This window comes from Dendrobates tinctorius, unplaced genomic scaffold (assembly GCF_039654945.1).
Source record: "Dendrobates tinctorius isolate UK_male_01 unplaced genomic scaffold, ASM3965494v1 ptg000362l, whole genome shotgun sequence".
NCBI lineage: Eukaryota > Metazoa > Chordata > Amphibia > Anura > Dendrobatidae > Dendrobates > Dendrobates tinctorius.
This window is the reverse complement of record NW_027362028.1, coordinates 1,844,255-1,862,445: the sequence shown is the minus strand read 5'-3', so window position 1 is coordinate 1,862,445 and position 18,191 is coordinate 1,844,255. Positions and strand designations below refer to the sequence as shown.

Sequence of the window (18,191 nt, the reverse complement as noted above, 5' to 3'; positions counted from 1 at the left end):
TACATGGTGCATCTGCTCCTTACATGACGCGCCTTCTCCTTACATTGCGCTCCTGCTCCTTACATGACGCGCCTGCTCCTTACATGGGTGCTCCTTACATGACTTGCCTGCTCTTTACATGGCTGCTCCTGCTTCTTACATGGCTGCTCCTGCTTCTTACATGGCTGCTCCTGCTTCTTACATGGCTGCTCCTGCTTCTTACATGGCGCTCCTTCTCCTTACATGACGCGCCTGCTCCTTACATGACGCGCCTGCTCCTTACATGACGCGCCTGCTCCTCTTACATGACGCGCCTGCTCCTTACATGACGCGCCTGCTCCTTACATGGCTGCTCCTTACGTGACGTGCCTGCTCCTTACGTGACGCGCCTTCTCCTTACGTGACGCGCCTGCTCCTTACATGACGCGTCTGCGCCTTACATGACGCATCTGCTCCTTACATGACGCGCCGTCTCCTTACATGATGCGCCTGCTCCTTACATGACGCGCCTGCTCCTTACATGGCTGCTACTTACATGACGCATCTGCGCCTTACATGACGCATCTGCGCCTTACATGATGTGCCTGCTCCTTACATGACGCACCTGCGCCTTACATGGCTGCTCCTTACATGACGCGCCTGCTCCTTACATGGCTGCTCCTTACATGACGTGCCTGCTCCTTACATGATGCGCCTGCTCCTTACATGGCTGCACCTTACCTGACGCGCCTGCTCCTTACATGGCTGCCCCTTACATGGCGCTTCTGCTCCTTACATGACGCGCCTTCTCCTTACATTGCGCTCCTGCTCCTTACATGGCTGCTCCTTACATGACGCGCCTGCTCCTTACATGGGTGCTCCTTACATGACTTGCCTGCTCTTTACATGGCTGCTCCTGCTTCTTACATGGCGCTCCTTCTCCTTACATGACGCGCCTGCTCCTTACATGGCTGCTCCTTACATGGCTGCTCCTTACGTGACGCGCCTGCTCCTTACGTGACGCGCCTGCTCCTTACATGACGCGCCTGCTCCTTACTTGATGCGCCTGCTCCTTACATGACGCGTATGTGCCTTACATGACGCGTCTGCGCCTTACATGAAGTGCCTTCTTACATGACGCGCCTGCTCCTTACATGACGTGTCTGTGCCTTACATGACGCGTCTGCGCCTTACATGATGTGCCTGCTCCTTACATGATGCGCTTGCTCCTTACATGATGCGCCTGCTCCTTTCATGGCTGCCCCTTACATGGCGCTTCTGCTCCTTACATGACGTGCCTTCTCCTTACATTGCGCTCCTGCTCCTTACATGGCTGCTCCTTACATGACGCGCCTGCTCCTTACATGGGTGCTCCTTACATGACTTGCCTGCTCTTTACATGGCTGCTCCTGCTTCTTACATGGCGCTCCTTCTCCTTACATGGCGCTCCTGCTCCTTACATGGCACTCCTGCTCCTTACATGACGTGCCTGCTCCTTACATGACGTGCCTGCTCCTTACATGGCTGCTCCTTACATGACTTGCCTGCTCTTTACATGGCTGCTCCTGCTTCTTACATGGCGCTCCTTCTCCTTACATGGCGCTCCTTCTCCTTACATGGCACTCCTGCTCCTTACGTGACGCGCCTGCTCCTTACATGACGCGTCTGCGCCTTACATGACGCATCTGCTCCTTACATGACGCGCCGTCTCCTTACATGATGCGCCTGCTCCTTACATGACGCGCCTGCTCCTTACATGGCTGCTACTTACATGACGCATCTGCGCCTTACATGACGCATCTGCGCCTTACATGATGTGCCTGCTCCTTACATGATGCGCTTGCTCCTTACATGATGCGCCTGCTCCTTTCATGGCTGCCCCTTACATGGCGCTTCTGCTCCTTACATGACGTGCCTTCTCCTTACATTGCGCTCCTGCTCCTTACATGGCTGCTCCTTACATGACGCGCCTGCTCCTTACATGGGTGCTCCTTACATGACTTGCCTGCTCTTTACATGGCTGCTCCTGCTTCTTACATGGCGCTCCTTCTCCTTACATGGCGCTCCTGCTCCTTACATGGCACTCCTGCTCCTTACATGACGTGCCTGCTCCTTACATGACGTGCCTGCTCCTTACATGGCTGCTCCTTACATGACTTGCCTGCTCTTTACATGGCTGCTCCTGCTTCTTACATGGCGCTCCTTCTCCTTACATGGCGCTCCTTCTCCTTACATGGCACTCCTGCTCCTTACGTGACGCGCCTGCTCCTTACATGACGCGTCTGCGCCTTACATGACGCATCTGCTCCTTACATGACGCGCCGTCTCCTTACATGATGCGCCTGCTCCTTACATGACGCGCCTGCTCCTTACATGGCTGCTACTTACATGACGCATCTGCGCCTTACATGACGCATCTGCGCCTTACATGATGTGCCTGCTCCTTACATGACGCACCTGCGCCTTACATGGCTGCTCCTTACATGACGCGCCTGCTCCTTACATGGCTGCTCCTTACATGACGTGCCTGCTCCTTACATGATGCGCCTGCTCCTTACATGGCTGCACCTTACCTGACGCGCCTGCTCCTTACATGGCTGCCCCTTACATGGCGCTTCTGCTCCTTACATGACGCGCCTTCTCCTTACATTGCGCTCCTGCTCCTTACATGGCTGCTCCTTACATGACGCGCCTGCTCCTTACATGGGTGCTCCTTACATGACTTGCCTGCTCTTTACATGGCTGCTCCTGCTTCTTACATGGCGCTCCTTCTCCTTACATGACGCGCCTGCTCCTTACATGGCTGCTCCTTACATGGCTGCTCCTTACGTGACGCGCCTGCTCCTTACGTGACGCGCCTGCTCCTTACATGACGCGCCTGCTCCTTACTTGATGCGCCTGCTCCTTACATGACGCGTATGTGCCTTACATGACGCGTCTGCGCCTTACATGAAGTGCCTTCTTACATGACGCGCCTGCTCCTTACATGACGTGTCTGTGCCTTACATGACGCGTCTGCGCCTTACATGATGTGCCTGCTCCTTACATGATGCGCTTGCTCCTTACATGATGCGCCTGCTCCTTTCATGGCTGCCCCTTACATGGCGCTTCTGCTCCTTACATGACGTGCCTTCTCCTTACATTGCGCTCCTGCTCCTTACATGGCTGCTCCTTACATGACGCGCCTGCTCCTTACATGGGTGCTCCTTACATGACGTGCCTGCTCCTTACATGACGTGCCTGCTCCTTACATGGCTGCTCCTTACATGACTTGCCTGCTCTTTACATGGCTGCTCCTGCTTCTTACATGGCGCTCCTTCTCCTTACATGGCGCTCCTTCTCCTTACATGGCACTCCTGCTCCTTACATGACGTGCCTGCTCCTTACATGACGCGCCTGCTCCTTACATGGCTGCTCCTTACGTGACGCGCCTGCTCCTTACGTGACGCGCCTGCTCCTTACATGACGCGCCTGCTCCTTACATGACGCGCCTGCTCCTTACATGACGCGCCTGCTCCTTACATGGCTGCTCCTTACGTGACGCGCCTGCTCCTTACGTGACGCGCCTGCTCCTTACGTGACGCGCCTGCTCCTTACGTGACGCGCCTGCTCCTTACATGACGCGCCTGCTCCTTACATGACGCGCCTGCTCCTTACATGACGCGTCTGCGCCTTACATGACGCGTCTGCGCCTTACATGACGCATCTGCGCCTTACATGATGTGCCTGCTCCTTACATGATGCGCCTGCTCTGGCTGCTCCTTACATGACGCGCCTGCTCCTTACATGACGTGTCTGCGCCTTACATGACGCGTCTGCGCCTTACATGACGCGTCTGCGCCTTACATGACGCGTCTGCGCCTTACATGACGCATCTGCGCCTTACATGACGCATCTGCGCCTTACATGATGTGCCTGCTCCTTACATGATGCGCTTGCTCCTTACAGGCTGCTCCTTACATGGCTGCTCCTTACATGATGCGTCTGCTCCTTACATGGCTGCTCCTTACATGATGCGTCTGCTTCTTACATGACGCGCCTGCTTCTTACATGACGCGCCTGCTCCTTACATGACGCGCCTGCTCCTTACATGACGCGCCTGCTCCTTACATGGCTGCTCCTTACATGATGCGCCTGCTCCTTACATGATGCGCCTGCTCCTTACATGATGCGTCTGCTCCTTACATGGCTGCTCCTTACATGACGCATCTGCGCCTTACATGACGCATCTGCGCCTTACATGATGCGCTTGCTCCTTACAGGCTGCTCCTTACATGATGCGTCTGCTCCTTACATGGCTGCTCCTTACATGATGCGTCTGCTCCTTACATGGCTGCTCCTTACATGATGCGTCTGCTCCTTACATGATGCGTCTGCTCCTTACATGACGCGCCTGCTCCTTACATGGCTGCTCCTTACATGATGCGCCTGCTCCTTACATGGCTGCTCCTTACATGACGCGTCTGCTCCTTACATGGCTGCCCCTTATATGGCGTGCTTGCTCCTTACATGGTGCTTCTGCTCCTTACATGGTGCTTCTGCTCCTTACATGGTGCTTCTGCTCCTTACATGACGCGCCTTCTCCTTACATTGCGCTCCTGCTCCTTACATGGCTGCTCCTTACATGGCTGCTCCTCGTGTCTCAGCATTGCTGATCCTTTAATAGCACCTTATCATTTCGTTACTTAGTGTCATGACTCTCTATTACCCTTTACACAGCGCACGAGATTTACCTACATTTCACATCCCCTTTTATTGCAACCTTGTGACTCTTCTTTCGTACACGGTGCGGATGATTTGCTGCGCAGAACCCAAAGAAAGAATTGGGCCCCTGACGACATCTCACCTCCTACAAATTAATCCGAGCACCTGGAAGTGGAGTGAGATGGTTAGGAGCCCCTAGGAAGGAAGTAATGGGAGTTTACATTTCATCCACGGCGCAGGAGATTTATGAACGTGCTCCGGTGACCTTATTAAAACCAAAGTGTAAGATTGAGAAATCAGATTGTGAACTTTATATGCTTTATACACTACGTGGAGGATGGGGGGCTGCTGTAAATGAGCGGATCGGAGCCTTGTGATCTGCCGCCGTCAGACGTTGTTTTACCAAGTCTAGTGATGAGTGCACGTGTTCTCCGAGGATGCTCGGCTGCTAACCAAGTCACTTTGGCATGCTCGAATAAAGTGGTTCGAGTCTCCGCTCCTGCATGTCTCGCGATTCTGACATATTTTTCGACCACGACAAAGGCACTCGGCTATCACCCGAGAACACCTTATCGGAACACGTGCGCTCGTCACTATTACCGACCTCTCCTCCATCGTGATCACTAACAGAAAGTACATAGGTCATTTGAACAAAAGTCGTCACTCTCAGCAGCACATCTTCCGGTGTAAAGAGGACATGTGCTGCTGAGTATATGATACTGTATGGGGACAGATTGATCTATTAGTGATCGTCCTGATTCCATCATTATTAGTCATCTTGTGTAAAGAGGCCAGGAAACGAGAGACAAGGTCTTCAGTAATGTCGCACGCGTCCGTTTAATGGCTCATGTAAATGCAACGAAAATCTTTTTGTGATGGTGTAATATGTGAGCATTTAGGTGATAAATGGAACATCTGACTGCTTTGTCGCCCATAAATCAGAAGAACAGGGATCCCAATGTCTTGTGCGTGAATAAAGCAGTGGTGAGCATGAGCAAAAGTGCTCCATTTACTGTCTGGTGGTTGCACATGCTCACTGATGCTTCAGGGTTGTTGCACATGCTCACTAATGATCCAGGGTGGTTACACATGCTCTCTAATGATCCACGGTGGTTGCACTTGCTCTCTAATTCTCCAGGGTGGTCGCACATGCTCTTTAACATTTCAAGGTGATTGCATATGCTCATTAATACGCCAGGGTGATTGCACATGCTCTTTAATGCTTCAGGGTGGTTGCACATGCTCACTAATACTCCAGGGTGGGCCTATATGCTCTTTAATGCTCCAGGGTGATTGCACATGCTCACTAATGCTCTTGTGTGGTTGCACATGCTCTTTAACGATCCAGGATGGTTGCACATGCTCACTAATGCTCCAGGGTGGTCGCATATGCTCACTAATGCTCCAGGGTGGTCGCATATGCTCACTAATGCTCCAGGGTGGTCGCATATGCTCACTAATGCTCCAGGGTGGTCGCATATGCTCACTAATGCTCCAGGGTGGTCGCATATGCTCACTAATGCTCCAGGGTGGTCGCATATGCTCACTAATGCTCCAGGGTGGTCGCATATGCTCACTAATGCTCCAGGGTGGTTGCATATGCTCACTAATGCTCCAGAGTGGTCGCACATGCTCTCTAATGATCCAGATTGGTCGCACATGCTCACTAATACTCCAGGATGGTTGCACGTGCTCACTAATGCTCCAGGGTGGTTGCACGTGCTCACTAATGCTCCAGCGTGGTTGCACGTGCTCACTAATGCTCCAGGGTGGTCGCACGTGCTCACTAATGCTCCAGGGTGGTCGCACGTGCTGACTAATGCTCCAGGGTGGTCGCACGTGCTGACTAATGCTCCAGGGTGGTCGCACGTGCTCATTAATGCTCCAGGGTGGTCGCACGTGCTCACTAATGCTCCAGGGTGGTCGCACGTGCTCACTAATGCTCCAGGTTGGTCGCACGTGCTCACTAATGCTCCAGGTTGGTCGCACGTGCTCACTAATGCTCCAGGTTGGTCGTACATGCTCACTAATGCTCCAGGGTGGTCGCACATGCTCACTAATGCTCCAGGGTGGTCGCACATGCTCACTAATGCTCCAGGGTGGTCACCATGCTCACTAATGCTCCAGGGTGGTCGCACATGCTCACTAACACTCAATTCACAGAGGGAATGTTAGACCCTCAATTCTTGGGATGCTGGAGGCCTTAGCATCCGGATCACAATCAGAATGATTACCCTTTGAATTTTGATAATGAGATAGAACAGAAAGTGGCAAAACCAGGCAGTGATTGTCATGAATCTTCCAGGGACATGTGTAGAATTTCATTTTGAAGCTTCTATTCAGAGTGGGTCATGACGACCTAGAGACTGAGCACACAGGTAAGCTGATCACAGTTTGTCTCACTCTTAGACTCAGCAGCAAGTATTCAACTTTCCTGCGCTGCTCCCACAGGAGAAGTGAAGTATTGCACGCTGGAATGCTTCCTCCAGAAAAAGAGAAATGCTCTTTGTAGCTGCACTGTTTAGTTCATAAGGGTCTTAAATGGGGTATCGCCTGTAAACTCCTAGAGGTATGAATTTGGGCTGCTACTTTTTTTGGCAGTTTTTACCCACAGCTCTGGTTGTGTGCCTGAAATATATCGCCCCAGATTAATTATAGGTTCCGGAAATCTTTGGTGTTGATAATGATTCCTCCACCTGGCTTTTCATCGGAATTCTTATTTTTAGGGTCTATTCTGCTGTTGTCTCCTGCACGGTATAGAAATTCCTTTTGAAACTTCTGTTCAGAGTGGGACATGACGACCTAGAGACTGCAAATGAGAACATTATACAGCAGTACTGAGCAGTGAAGCTGTGAATCCAGCTTTGGACCAATAAAAAACTTAGTAAAAAGCAACAACATGTAGAATATTTTGCAAAAGTACTGAGCAAACAAGCTGTGAATCCTGTTCTGGACTGAAATAGAATATTTGTTAAAAAGCAGCAGCATATGCAATATTATGCAGCAGTATTGAGCAGTAGTGTGGCTCTGAATCCAGCACTGGAGTGAGATAAACATATTCATGAAACCAGCAGCATGAAGTACATTATACATCAGTACTGAGCGGTGAATCTGTGAATCCAGTTTGATAATGTAATTAAACACTTACTGGAAAGCAGCATGAAAGAAAATATGTGGCAGTAGCCATGAATCCAGCATTGGAGTGAGATAAACACTAGAAAGCAGCAGCATGGAGGACATGAAGTAGTACTGAATAGTTATAGAGGTTATCCACTACTAGAACATTGATGACCTATCCTTAGGATAAGTCATCAATGCCTGAGCGGTGGGGGTGTGACAACTGGCGCCCCCTTTGATCACCTGTTCTCAGTGCTGGCAGAGGCCAGAAGTGCTCAGTTATTGATCACTCCCTACCACCGCCGTCACCGAAAACAGCTCATAGGTCAACAAGTTGTGGAAAACCTCTTTAAGCTGTGAATCCAGCTCTAGAGTGAGATAAAGTACTAACAAGAAAGCAGCAGCATAGCCGAAATTATGCAGCACTACTACTGAGTAGTAGGGTAGTCGTGAATCCAGCACTCGAGTGAGAAAAACATGTAAAAGGAAGCAGCATGCAGGATATTATAAAGCAGTACTGAGCAGTGTAGCTGTGAATCTAGCACTGGGATGAGATATAATGGTTAGAGAGCTGCATCATTCTCACTGCCTCCATCTTTCTTTTTGCCGCCTCTCCGCTCTCCATGTATTTATTTAGGCAGCTGTAATATGATTCCTTTTGTGAGCAACTTTGATTAGAGCTGTTAGAGGGGGCAGGTGAGGTGAAAGAAGTGTCTCCTAAATGGAGAAAGAAGCATATTTCCCTGAACAAATATAACAAAAAGCTGCATATATTCGCTGATTTATGCAAAGCTTTTTGATACAACGGTGACTTTTTGCAGACAAAAAATGCTTTTTGGGGGGAAGCTGACGGGTGGGGTTGTGGGGTGTCCAACAGCTATAAGTTGATCTTGTGAGGAAGCCTTGCAGTAATTTTTGAGTTTCCCATTCAGCACCTCCTCAGGGGACATGCTATCCATTACAGGGAATCGGTCATCAATCTTCAGGGGAAGCATGAAGCGAAACGTAAAAAAAGATTAGTTTTTTTTTCTAGCATTTCACCCCACTTTTATTTTTTTTTTGTTATTGGTTTTCAGTACATTATATAGTAAAATATTTGATGTCATTCAAAATTTCAACTTCTCCTGTAAAATTTTTTTTTAAAAAAAGCGATTTATGGCGGAAAAATAAAGAAAAGTTATAACTCTTGGAAGAAGGAGAGGAAATATAAAATGGAAGGGCAAAAAGTGAAAAATTGGGAGAGGGATAATTGTCCATGTGACTATTAGTTTTCGACCTGAGACTGGTTGTTGCGAGGCTGCCCCGCCGGAGACTTGGTACCGCTGCGCTGCCACCGATCCCGGTGTAGATCTGATCTATTGTATCTTTAATCCCGAGACGTTAGCGAATACTGATTATCGCGTTAGGGCCGGAGACGACAGCTCTCGCATTCTCCAGATTTACAGACCTCATAATCCAGAGCGGAGATTGGTTTTACCCGGCTGTTATTGTCTCGACTTTTATCACCTCCTTGTTCCAAATCACTTTAATATATTGTGGCCTAAAATGTTCTCGTCTTGTGGAGCCGCCGGCCGCGTTATTCTGCGTCGCTCGTGTAGTGTCGTTGATCACCTTCTTATCGTACAGAGCCGCCTCCCGCCGGGGTATTGTTGGGGCTGATTTACTAAGCTGCACGCGCCTGACTTCTGTCCTCCATGCCTTGTGGCCACATTTATAATTCCCAATAACGGAGCGTGACTAATCGGAAATTCTTCATTTTTCCTGTATACGGAAGTCCATATTGACGACAAGAGCTTCGCTAATAAAGATGACTCTTTAATGAAATGACTCTGATCATTCTGTCTCAGTCTACACACCAAAGCTGAGAAAGTGATTCGCAGAAAGTGTCAATCAATTGTTTGCTCCATTGTGAAATCTGGAATTTGGTAGAAATTATCCTTCTCTGATAAAATGTACAAAAAAATATAATTATTTGATTATATATTCCCTTCCAGATAGATAGGCGGGAAAAAAAAAGAGAAAGTTGCTTTAATTGTTGTGATTTATCTGCTGTTTCATGGTAAATTCCAACCACATCCTGCAAATAACGAGACATTTTTATACTTTGTCTTAGGTCTACCACATTTTTCTTGTGGCTTTCATTAATATTTTTTCTTTTCTTTTAAATTTTATTTTTTTATATATTAATATATTTTATTTAATTCTGACTTTATATAAACTGGAAGAGCCGAGAACTTGTGTGCGAGAAAATCCAAAAAAACCTGATTATTTCCATGTGATAGCCGAGGCTCGTTTGGATTTTTAGCAATTGTTTGCACATTTGGGAATGCGACCCAAGTTCCCACAACAGCAAAACTTTTATTAATGTGTATTTGGACTCTGAAAAAACATCTGTGGGAAATAACTGGGGCTGTCATTCAGCTAATAAGGACATTTGGGTGGAGCCTCCTGAGAGGTTCCATGCCAGTCAGCCAATCAACAGCATCGTCAGCAGTATTTACCAAAATTCTGATTGGCCGCAGACTGACTAGGCTCACATTGCTCCTCACACGTATTCTTTCCAGCTGGATGCCAGGCATAGTATACAATCCTCTAAACTCACATTCTGGGAGCTATTATGGAATTCACAACAAATATAACAAATGGTTTCTCAATATCCTGCACAAAATTCCACTTTGTCTCAGTTTTATCCACCTCCTCTTGACTAGTTTCTTTTCTGCTTATTAAAACCATGCTGGCTGTTACGACCTGCTGCAGGCAGCATACGTAGCCAGACACCAGCTTCTGGCAGCGATTCTGAGGAATCTTAGCCCATTCCTCATGGGCAATGTCCACCAGGTCACTAATATTCTTGACTTTACTGCAGCAACCTCTTCATCAAATCCCAACAGATATTTTCTATGAGATTCAAGCCAGGTGACTGAGGTGGCCACTCGAGAATTTTCCAGGTCTTCTTTTAAAACCAAGCCTTGGTGGACTGTCCAGTGTGCGTTGGAAGGTCCAGCGATGCCCATGTGTAGGATTCCTCCCAGAAGAAATGATGTTTTATCGTGGGATTTCCTGATACTTGATCAAATCCATCTTGACCTTCAGATGTTGCGGATTTCCAGTGCAAGAGGAAGCAAAGCGGCACTAGAGCATCACAAAGCCCTTGACATGCTTCACTGTAGACATCACTGAGCCCCCGCCATGCATTACTGTGGATATCACTGAGCACCCACCGTGCTTCACTGTAGATATCATCAAGCCACCACCATGCTTCACTGTAGATATCACCGTGCCCCAGCCATGCTTCACTGTAGACATCACTGAGCCACCACCATGCTTCACTGTAGACATCAGAGGCGTATCTAGGCTTTCTGGCACCCGGGGCAAGAATTTGGTTTGGCACCCCCCCTCCCCCCCAAGTACATATGCGACTTGCACAGTTAGTCATGTACCCACGAGCAGCTCTCCCTAATCCTCTCAATGTTCAGTAAAAAACTGAAAGCAGGAAGAGAAGCTCGTTGTCACAGGACCATAACTATGAAAATCGCACATGAGTGAAGTGTCCATGTGATGACTGCTGGAACCTGCAGCGCTGAATCCTGACATTGCAGCTTCTGAATTCTCACAACGAATGCACTGCACACTTTTAGGATTCTCCCTTGCCGATATACATTCATGTCAGCACAAGTATGTGATTTACATACTTCTGGCCACATTCCAACTAGACGTGCCCGGCCTCGCTCTGTTCATTTTCATTGAGTGAGGCCACACACGTCTAGTCAGCATGTGACCGCATGTATGTAAATTACTGGCATGAGAGAATCCTAACAGTGTGCAGTGAGCACTGTGAGAATTCAGAAGTCTGCAGTCACATAGAATGTCTGCAGACTCAGCACAAACCTGGACAACCCCTTTAGTGTTCCAAAAACATGAGAATTAGTCAGTGTCACAAATAATATTTACATCCAGGCACCTTATAGATGACGTAATCTCTGGAGTCGTTCTCCTTTTCTTGTCCAGACCCCATGATGAGTTTTCTCATCCACAGCCGTCTCTGTAGACTTCCATCTTCTCCGGTCTTCTGCAGCAAATCTCCACACGATCCCCTTAAAGATAGAAGTGTCATTATAATGCTCCTAAATAAAAATATCTGCAATATACTGTCGCCTCACACTATTCCCCTCCCTCCTCATACTGTCTCCTCTAACATCCCCTCTGTTCACCATACTGTATCCTCATATATTTACCCCCTCACTCTCTACACTGTCTGCTCACACATACCCCTGACTCCCCATACTGTGTCTGCACACATCCCATCACCCTCACTCCCCATACTGTGTCCACATACATTAACCCGTTCGCTCCCCATACTGTCTGCACCCATCCCCCATACTGTTTCCTCATACATACTCTTCATTTTGTATCCTCAAATCTCCCCACACACATTAAATCCCCCATCCCTCACACACATTAAATAACCCCCATCCCCACTCCAAATCCCCACACACACATTAAATCCCCCATCCCCACTCCAAATCCCTCACACACATTAAATAACCCCCCATCCCCACACCAAATCCCCCCACACACATTAAATCCCCCATCCCCACTCCAAATCCCTCACACATTAAATAACCCCCATCCCCACTCCAAATCCCCCACACATTAAATAACCCCCCCATCCCACTCCAAATCCCTCACACACATTAAATAACCCCCCATTCCCACTCCAAATCCCCCCACACATTAAATAACCCCCCATCCCCACTCCAAATCCCCCCACACATTAAATGACCCCCCAACCCCACTCCAGATCAATCACACACATTAAATAACCCCCATCCCCACTCCAAATCCCCCCACACATTAACCCCCCATCCCCACTCCAAATCCCCCACACACATAAAATAACCCCCCATCCCCACTCCAAATCCCCCCACACATAAAATAACCCCCCAACCCCACTCCAAATCCCCCCACACATTAAATAACCCCCCATCCCCACTCAATAACCCCCATCCCTACTCCCAAATCCCCCCACACATTAAATAACCACCCAACCCCACTCCAAATCCCCACACACACATAAAATAACCCCCCATCCCCACTCAATAACCCCCCATCCCTACTCCTAAATCCCCCCACACCTTACATAACCCCATCTCCACTCCAAATCCCCCCACACACATAAAATAACCCCCCCATCGCCACTCAATAACCCCCCCATCCCTACTCCCAAATCCCCCCAAACATTAAGTACCCCCCACTCCAAATCCTACCACACGTTAACCCCATCCCCACTCCAAATCCCCCCACACATTAAGTATCCCCCATCCCCACTCATTAACCCCCACACATTAACCCCCATCCCCACTCATTAACCCCCCACACACATTAACCCCCATCCCCACTCATTAACCCCCCATCCCCACACATTAACCCCCACACACATTAACCCCCATCCCCACACATTAGCCCCCCCACACATTAACCCCCATCCCCACTCATTAACCCCCCACTCATTCTCCCCCTTTCCCAAATTAACCCCCATCCCCATTCATTAAGCCCCCCACATTAACCCCCATCCCCACACATTAACCCCCATCCCCACTCATTAACCCCCCCACACACATTAACCCCCATCCCCACTCATTAACCCCCCCACTCATTCTCCCCCTTCCCCACATTAACCCCCATCCCCACTCATTAACCCCCTTCCCCACATTAACACCCCCCATCGTCAGTGTCTTCAGCTCCACAGTGGAGCACTTACCACCAGCGTTCGCTCTGGGTGCCAGGGAGTAACATCAGCAGCGTGATCACATGACCTGATCACGCTGCTGACGTCGCTCTGGCCCGACGGTCAGAGCTTCAATTGTACTGGCGTCTATACACGCCAGCAATTGTTCTCTGGGAGCCAGCACGCGCACCTTCTCTGCGCCAGAGAACCGCCGACTCTCAGGCTGGGGGGCGGCAGAATGCAGCCGCCAGGGAGGACGCTGCGGACCGCTGCATTAGGCGGCCCGACTGCGCCCCCTGTCGGCTGCGCCCGAGGCAAGTGCCCTGGCTGCCCCCCCAGATACGCCCCTGGTAGACATCACCATGCCACCGCCATGCTTCACTATACACATCACAGAGCCTCCACCATGCTTCATTGTAGACATAACAGAAGCTCCGCCATGCTTCACTGTAGACATGAGTGAGCCTCTGGCTACTTCACTGTAGACATCACCAAGCCCCCGCCATGCTTCACTGTAGACATCATTGACCATCTGCCATGCTTCACTGTAGACGTCACCGAGCATTCACAATGCTTTACTGTAAAAATTACCAAGCCTCCACCTTGCTTCACTCTAGGCAGAGTGTTTTTTTCAGTGTTTCCTTCATCTTTCCATCTTCAGACATTTGTTCTCTGATCCATAGACCCAAAATGTTCCAGTTTTGATTTGTCACTCCACATTACAAAAACAGAAATTCTGTGGCTTATTTCTGTGATTTTGAGAATATTACAGGCAACTTTTCTTGTGCTTTTAATTCTGTAGAGGGTGACCTAAGGGAGCATGGAGGACTTTAGCGTTTAATATGCGCTTACAGTGCATGTCTTTTACTATCATTCAAGGGTTTTTAACTAACTGCTCTAGGAACATTCAATGCATCATTTCTTTTTGCCTTCTCTCTAATCCTGACACTGCAGTAATCTCTAAAAGTGACATTTTGTGGTAAATTTAGAGAAATCTCTCGGTGTATTAATTGTGTTAAACATTTTACATTTTTTCTTGTTTGATTTATTGCAGTTTTCAAATTTTACTACTAAACTGAATTAGTAATGGCAGTGGGGGGGTCAGGAGTGTGGGGGGGGTCATTTGGATTTCTTCTGTATATCTTAGAAGTGCCCACTATTATAACCCTTTATAACTTGACTTTTTAGTAACCGGACTGATGGTGCTTCCCCCACCTACTATATCGCCATTTATCTGATCCGGAGATACAGGTCACTTTTATTTCGGGTTTTCAAAGTCTGAGACGGAAATTCCCAAAATTTCCATCAGTAATGATTTACTGGTAATTTACTAATCTGTAGCCAAAGTCTGAGTTTCCATTCTCTAAAAGAGTCCACCGCAAGGGAATCTGAAAATATGAAACGCATCTGCTGGACTGTAGCACTGAGCTACAACAACCAGACATGTACGGGGCGGAGCGGCATTATGGAGTACTTACTTTTTACCGTTGCACCGTGTGAGGGGTGCAACATGCACCTCATTCATTACTAGGGTGCACAGCCCTCTGCTGACTGTGCCGTGGCAGAAAAATAATGCAAAGCTAGTGCAGAGTGGAACCTGATGCATAAAGAAATGTAATCCCAGTTGTCAGCTGATCATGGTAAAGTAACGGCTACTTCAAGTAAGACCCATTGCTTTATTGCCAGCCGGCTGTCCTCAGGAACTTACAGCTTTTACAATTCTTTGTGTCTAATACTATATGCCCCATGGGTTTTTATCAGCTCCACATGCTCAAATAGCACATATTATAGTATTTTTATAGTTTGGGTTTTAGCACTAGATTGGGATTTACCATATATGTAACTTGTTCTGCTCCTTGGGGGCGGGGCATTAGATTTTAGCTCCATCCCCAGCTGTGAAGCAGCTCGCTACTGTGTGCATTCACAATAATTTCTACAGCTTGCAATCATTTTTGTAATGTTGTAGATCGCAGGGTCACTCCATGATGAACTACTCGAAGCTAGGGACCAATATACTGTTCTTACCCTCTACTGTCTATGTGCGCCTCTTGCTGAGGACTATGGATTAAGTACTGCATCGTGTCCAACCTGCTTACTATCGATATGTAATCATATGGAACACAACAGACGCCTTCCTCTAGTGGGACGATGTACTAACTTCCTAAAAGTGTCATGTCGGGTTCCAGTGTCCATGTTGTTCACGACTCGTACAGCAACTCTCTACTCAGTTGTGTCCACTGCAGACAATAAAGACCGTTTTTGACTTTGCACTCTATTTTGATTTTTGCGCAGAAAAGTGATATGAATATCTCAAGACAAAAGAAAAGTCACTTTAAAAATAAATAAAAAGCAAATGATGATTTGGGGCCATCACTTTTGCTGCAGAGGTGCACAGGAGCGGAACCTTCCTATAAAGCTCTGCGTCCTGGCAGGTGACCGGTGTTATTATCAGACCTTCCTTCTGCACAAACCTCTAAACGTCTTCTTCTTCTTCACAGTTTCGAGTTCACTTTACGCCCCCACGATGCGATAAATCACTTCCTAAAATGTTATTCTGCAATCTTTGTCATATATGGAGGGTTTTTAACCGTCCGACACCCAATTTTTTTTTTTTTCCGTTTAGTCATTGATTGGTTTTAAAATAATACACCGAGCCATACTCTCCTTACCCTCCACTGATCCAGCGCATGGTGCTCCGGAGGTTGTGCGCCATCTCAGTCACCTTACCGCTGCAGCCAATCACAGTCTGCAGCGCTCCTGCAGCTTCTGAGCAGAGCAGACTTTCAGAGCAATTGGCTGTAAGGGTTGAGTATGCTTCAGTTTATTATTTTAAAAACCATCAGTGCCTAAAAAAAAAAGAAAATTTATTTTCGGACCACCTCTCTCTCTATAACAACTCTCTTCCTCGGAACAAATAAACTTTTGTAAACTTTTTCAAATAATATTGAAGCTTTTATTGTTCTTTTTTTTTTTCTTTTCTTCCAGTCTCTTCTGTTTCTTCAAGAAATCTTCCCAGCAGTACAAGCCGCAGAAACCGCAGTCAGCAGGGACCCAAAGTTTGTAGAGGCCTGGCAGACATTGGGACGGGCACAGCTTGGACTTGGAGAAATAGCGATGGTGAGTCCGTAACTTTTCTACAGGTTCTACAAGCCGGCTCGCTCCCATTACCCTTCCCTACATGTAATGTTCTGCTAAATATCCTGGGTGAATTAGAGAGAGGACTTAGGAGCACGTGCCCTGGTCCTCCAGCACTTTAGGTCCCGGACCTATCCTCCATGATGGTGATTCCGTCCAGTAAAGAAGAGGCCGTGCTGACCTTTTAGCTGGGGTTATTTGGTGCTCAGGTAGGATGGGTGCTAACACGGAATTTTTTGCACTCTCTTTATACAGAGGATAGACGTCCTGTAATAGCTTGTAATGAAACCATTGTTGCATTTCCCTCCTCGATACGAGATAATGAAGCCTCCAACTGGAGATCGATAACCTCGCGGGACCGTGGTAAAAGTCTGCTCCATTAGGCAGAGACCCTGGTGCTCGGCCGCTCCAGCCGAGCGTCTCATGATACATTTACCACCATGTGAAACTTCCGCTCCGCCATTGTGTGGGATAATGCGGCCGCAGAATTGATCCTGACGTGTTTCCATCCTTTAATGGCTCGTCAGAACTTAATGTATGGTTAACGCCGGCCGGCCGCCTCTCCTGCCCAGACGGAGAACTCACGTTTATATAGAGCAATTTATAGAAGGACGGGTGAAAGAACTCGAAGAAAGAAAGTTCTTAACCCTTCACAGTTAGAGACCGTAGGCCTTTATGTGTTCTCAACATATGGGGGGCAAGTGATGCCTCCGCACCAGACCCTCGGCAGTAACTCATAGGGACGACATCATGTGGGTGACGGGAGATGCCATAAATAAGCTCAGGTCAGTGCATGCTGGGGGGGTGGGCAGCTTCTCTGACTGGCACCATAGGTGGCTTCTCTGACTGGCACCATACGTGGCTTCTCTGACTGGCACCATAGGTGGCTTCTCTGACTGGCACCATACGTGGCTTCTCTGACTGGCACCATGGGTGGCTTCTCTGACTGGCACCATAGGTGGCTTCTCTGACTGGCACCATAGGTGGCTTCTCTGACTGGCACCATGGGGGGCTTCTCTGACTGGCACCATGGGGGCTTATCTGATTGCCATCATAGGGGGCTTCTCTGGCACCATGGGCGGCTTTCTGAGTGGCACCATGGGGGGCTTATCCGACTGGCATCATAGGGGGCTTCTGTGACTGGCACCATGGGGAGATTCTCTGACTGGTACCATGGGTGGCTTGTCTGACTGGCACCATGGGTGGCTTGTCTGACTGGTACCATGGGTGGCTTCTCTGACTGGCACCATGGGTGGCTTCTCTGACTGGCACCATGGGGGGCTTATCGGACTGGCATCATAGGGGGCTTCTCTGACTGGCACCATAGGTGGCTTCTCTGACTGGCACCATGGGGGGCTTCTTTGACTGGTACCATGGGGGGCTTATCCGACTGGCATCATAGGGGGCTTCTCTGACTGGCACCATGGGTCGCTTCTCTGACTAGCACCATGGGTGGCTTCTATGACTAGCAACATGGGTGGCTTCTATGACTAGCAACATGGGCGGCTTCTCTGACTGGCACCATGGGTGGCTTCTCTGACTAGCACCA

General features: G+C 48.6%; 1 protein-coding gene across 1 annotated transcript in view; it reads left to right on the top strand.

Moving 5' to 3' along the window:
• The window catches only part of TTC33 (tetratricopeptide repeat domain 33), a 183,911-nt gene that overhangs the window by 127,907 nt on the left and 37,813 nt on the right, over nucleotides 1-18,191 (top strand). Inside the window, exon 4 of the mRNA XM_073562655.1 lies at nucleotides 16,493-16,624. Within this exon, the coding sequence (XP_073418756.1) occupies nucleotides 16,493-16,624 (132 nt within the window). The remainder of the gene's footprint in view (nucleotides 1-16,492; nucleotides 16,625-18,191) is intronic.